Here is a 5,455-nt window from a genome sequence, read left to right as displayed (position 1 = left end):
TTTTCTGACCGCACCCCCCGACAAACTTCTCCAATCATTAATCTACGGTCAACTATCTACACCTCATTATTTAGTTTTAGTTATTATATTATAGTTCAGTATTAGTTTATTAATACTACATCATGTCCTTATATATAAAATATTAAACCATCAATCAATCTAGTGAATTAACTAATATATTGTCTTAATTTCATTATCGTAGCTGTCTGATAACGGAACAATCGATTGGAATATAGTAGATGATATCAACAGAAAACAGAATGTATCTCCTGAAGATTTAAAAAAGGCCCTAGAAGTTAGCGCAGTCTGCAGACAATTAGGTAATTATTAAAACAGTTTATTGTTTTCCAATTGGTGGAACAAAGACAGGTAACATTAGTAGTGTCCAGAGTTGGGTAAAACCTAGCTATAACTAACAACTAACAACTAAACCTAAATTACCTTTAGCTGTTGGCTCATAACTAACTCTTGGCACTAAATTAGCTATGATCTGAAATCAGCAACTAATATTTAGTTATGAACCGTCAAGCTGTAATATGTTTCCGGGGTTGCTGAAAATTAAAGTAAAATCTATTTTGAAATCGAGCGCTTGCGAATCGAATTTTGATATGTTAAAAGAAATGCAGTCAATATCAAAAATGGTTCTAGTTTTATAGGAGAATTGACAACTATTTAGCTATTAGTTAACTAAATATTAGCTAGCTAATACTCAGCTCTGGTTGTGGGCTATGGGCCGCTGTTGTGAGCTATGGGCCGCCCATAGCTCAGTGGTTAAGACACAGTCTTACCAATTTGATGTCTATTGTTGGTGCCGGTTCGAATCCGGCCTTTTCATTGAACCGTCGACTTTTTTCATTGAGTGGCGGTCCCACAAAATGAAGAACTTTGAACCCCAACCATGGTTAGGCAATATAGGACTCCAATGGGAGTCTTAGCCGAAAAAAAAAAAAAAAAAACTCTGGTTGTCTCTTGTGGTGGTTATTACACTATTTCCATTGTTCACGCTTTAAAATATGTACCAAAATACCCTATATATCAATATATTATTCGCAGATTAAAATCTTTTGTAGCCAAAATCAGTTTTAAAATAACTATAAATAAAATATATAATGCCAGATAGAAATAAAATAAAGCATAAATCAAATTATCGACAAGTAGAAAAATCATTTAAAATTAACTTATAGAAAATACCATAACTCTATAATAGTATAAAATACTATATACTCTATGGAGAGTAGATAAAACTCTTCCTTCACAGCTGTAGTTAAGAGAACAAAGAGGAATAAGACCAATTAACAAACACATTTTTTGTTTGAAATATTTGAACGAAAGATGTGACCAAATGTTTCTTATTTTTCTGAATTACAATAATGTTTTTTTTTTAATCTATAAAATATTCCGGTTTAATTTTTTTATTTCAGTTCCACAAAATCTAGGCAACTTATGTGATGCAGGATACGCCGCTAGGAAATGTTTCGCGGACGAGGCAAAAAAGGTATTTCACATCAATTTATTTTCATAAAAGATATCTACATATTTTATTATAATACTATTATTCAAAGCTTTCCAGCATTTGGTCAAATAAAAATACATTCTTATCTTCGGAATAGATAATTTAAATATTCCAAGTGTCCTAGCAAACCCAGGTGATATACTAGAACATAAAAAAATAAGGTATACATCGATTTTAAAAATTAAATGAAATTCATACAGAAATTTAAAATTTGTAATATTATCATTTTGTCCATATCTCACTCAATTCATTTTGTTCCATGCCCAAACTCATATCCATTGAACGAAATACATTTAGCAGGGAACAAAATTTAGAAATTTTGGAAAAAAAAATTACTATTTCAATAAACTTTATTAGAAAATTGACAAATTGCATTTTATTATGCATCATCCCACATATTATACTCAATTCCTCAATATTATCCTCAATACTAACATGTTAAATTAATATTATTATTTGAACATCGTTGATTGTAAAAAATAATGGTCATTAATTTCGGTAAACGTAAAATCAAATAAGAATTACAAAAAGTTTTTTCTTCTTTAATCATGTTTCACACTACATCTTATTTTATTTTTTTTAATTTAGTTGTTTATTTTTATGTAAATTTTAAATCATAATTAGCCACAACATTGTTCAATTTTATTTTACGTAATATTTGTTCTTACTTTCTTACCTTATATTAGTGTCGGTATCTTTTTTAACCCCTGATTAAGTGTTGGTGAAACCTTGGCACATAGTTAAAGTAGTTTCATTATTATTTGAGTTTTTTCTTTGACCCACCCATCTTCCCTTTAAAATTATAATTCAATAATCTTCTTGGACAAATATTATAGTAAACTAGACTTTAATGGTTCGGTCAATTTCCCTTCTAAGCCATTATTAGAATGGCAATTTTTTGGATCAAAATGTACTGAAATTCCAAAGGCTGGCTTCCAAGCGAAATATTTTTAAGTTTGAGAGTGAGAAGCAAATTCTCAGTATTAATAAGCATTTTTATCTATCTCTTGACTCCACGCCTATATACTATGGTAAAATAACAGAAATATGTGAATGTTTGTTAATAATAATAAAGAAATATATAATATATTAATAATATAGAAATATACATAATAGGGTGTATATTTCCTCTTGGTTTTGTTTAAAAGCATTTCTCACCTTTAGAATTTGTTTTAGACTCTTTTTATTCCCCATGGTTAAGGAAATAATTTGACAAGGTTTATTTAATTTATTATTATTTATTTTTTAGAGGGTTTTTGTAGTGGAGTGGGTAAACCGTCACTGGTTATCTTTAGATAAAATTAGATTTGCCAGTGCTCTTGTGATCGTGAATGATGTTCTTCCAAAACTTAGGCAAATTAAACAGCATTATGGAATGGTGAAGCACAATGGACATTAATATTAGCTTAACTGTTTGGAACCATTTCCATTGTTTGAAATTTATGAAGAGTATATAATTACATTCGAGTAATTGGCAATGACTAGGAGGTATTCACTTTTATGTCCGCTTTATCTGTACTCTATTATATTTGATGTTTTTATGTCTAACTGATGTAACTTGAGTATAGTTTACCATATTTCTATTATGGACATATTAAATGTAATTATGAATGGTATAATTATGAAAAATATAATTAGATATGAATATTAAATTAAATTAATATATGTTTAAAGCTTGGTTTATGAATAGTATGGTATTGTTCCAACATCAGTAGATTTTTACGTTCATCAATATTAAAAAGAAACCAATGAGATCCTTTAAAAACCGATAGGTACATCTGTAAGCATTTAACGTTATCCTAGAAACAACGATAGGCTGGAGTATCTTAAGGTTATTTTTCTAGAAAAAAGAAATTGATAGAGTTGGAACCTGGAGCTTTGCCTTAGAGAGCAAGTATAAATTTCCTTCTCTTCTTTCAATCCCTTACTATTTTAGGCAATATGTTTCAAAATAAATATCATACGAAGCGTTTCTGAATTTTTTACATGCGAATCTTTACAGAATTAATTTGCGTATTTTATTAACTAACACCTAGTTAGATTTCAGGTCATAAAATGGATTAGTTGTACCGTTGGGTATGTAGTAATTAACTTCTCGTCAATATATATTAGAAACATAAGTGTTGGAAATATGGCAAATTATTGTGCTAAAATTTTCGTCTTTACAATTTATACAATGTGTCAACATATGTAATTTTTATTTTATAATCTAAGGGATTTTTAACCCTGTTGAATATACATTCATTCATTTACACTACTGTGGTAGCTTGGTGTGGTAGCTTTATTATGGTACTCAGTAGTGAAGAAGCTGATAGATATAAATAACTTAAAAATGTTTTAGTTTATTTACTTATTCACTAATTAAAGTTTTTTGTTTTGTTTTTTTCAGCGTATGAACCCGAAGACAGTTAAACAATGAATCAAACACGCCTTTGATTTCTGAACATATTTTAATTACCTAATTTTAAATCATCAATTCTAATATTTAGTCACTCTCTCTTTTTCTCTCTGTTTGTTAAAGTTTTTCCTTTTAAAATTTAAACGTAAGAATTTGAGTTGAATGTGTGTGTCAGTATAGATGAGCTTGAACACTTATTACATTACTACCAGGAACATTGAATAGTATTACCAGTAATTGTGAACTATCTCCAGCAACTGAAGTACCAAGCATACACAATAGGTCCTAGCACAAGTTCCATAGAGCTATCGATTGTATGGATTATTGTAGTAGATGCTACTGTTGAAATCCTATCCATACAAAAATTGTTATATTTTCAAAATAAAAATAAATAAATAAACCCTCACTTATCTCTTTATTTTATTAACCTTTAAATTCACTTCTAAATTTATATTATTCACATATTATATTACACTACTTGAATAACGATCATTACATGGATTGAAAAGCCCTATTGTTTTTACATTATGATGTTATTACCCATAAGCCAGCAGAATACCCATCCTCCAACCGTCCTATCTCTCTATTACCTATCATGGGCAAAATCCTCGAAAAACTCATTTTGAAATGCTTACACCCCATCCTTGTTTCCAATCATATAATACCAGATTACAAATTTAGATTTCGAACATCTCATTCCACTATCCAGCTATGTCATCGTGTGGTGGACGTTGCCAAAGTTCTTTGGAGCGCGGAATGTACTGTGCGGGAGTCTTTTTCAATGTAGAACAGGCTTTTGATCGAGTCTGGCACCCGGGACTGCTTTAAAAACTTCTTTTCCTAGCTCCTACATACTTTCTTATCATTCGTTTCTTTCTCACTGACAGATTATTTAAAGTAAACCACAATGGTTCCTATTCTCTGCTTTCAGTCCGCTGGTGTTTCTCAGGGTAGTATCCTCAGTCCCTTCCACTACACAATATATACAGTTGACATTCCAACCAATCCTGACACTATCACCACGTATGCCGATGACACATGTGTGCTCACTGTTAATAATAACCCTTAAATTGCTTTATCTAATAAATTTTATTTCATTTTTCGGAAATGTAAGACATAGAAAATTAAATTGATTGTAAATAAATAAATGAATTTATTATTGAAAATTAATTAAAAATAAAGAAACATTTTAATTAAACAAGGCTGAACTCGAAAAACTATAAGTATAAAACGTTTTCTTATATATCTTGCAATAACGAAATAATATATTTAAATAATGTCAGTTAATTAATAATTGAATTCTTTATTTTAAAGTTAAAAATATAGTTCCGAAAATCTTCAATTTTTCAACAACCTCTGGATTATTATCTTCCTAATCTTATTCCTTATTAGATGGGGTGTTCGTTTTTTTTATTATAATTCACAATCTATTAAAATAAATCAATACAAATATTTGTATTTAAAGTAAAGAGAAATTTCACATGTATTCTGCTCGTGCTGAAAGGACTTGAAACCAGTCCCTTGTACATCTAACTTCTGGAGCC

General features: G+C 29.5%; 1 protein-coding gene across 1 annotated transcript; it reads left to right on the top strand.

Annotated features, from left to right (window-relative positions):
- Positions 1-202: 202 nt before the first annotated feature.
- On the top strand, positions 203-4,317 carry LOC106684101 (uncharacterized; the record flags this gene model as incomplete). Its single annotated transcript, XM_024364044.2, is given in 3 exon segments — positions 203-320; positions 1,422-1,495; positions 3,903-4,317. Coding segments are annotated over 3 exon segments (222 nt in total), but the record flags the coding sequence as incomplete, so codon positions are not given.
- Between the last annotated feature and the right edge of the window lie 1,138 nt (positions 4,318-5,455).

Source organism: Halyomorpha halys, unplaced genomic scaffold (assembly GCF_000696795.3).
Source record: "Halyomorpha halys isolate HHAL.00 unplaced genomic scaffold, Hhal_1.1 Scaffold29.1, whole genome shotgun sequence".
NCBI classification, from domain to species: Eukaryota; Metazoa; Arthropoda; class Insecta; order Hemiptera; family Pentatomidae; genus Halyomorpha; species Halyomorpha halys.
This window is presented reverse-complemented; position numbering and strand designations above follow the sequence as displayed.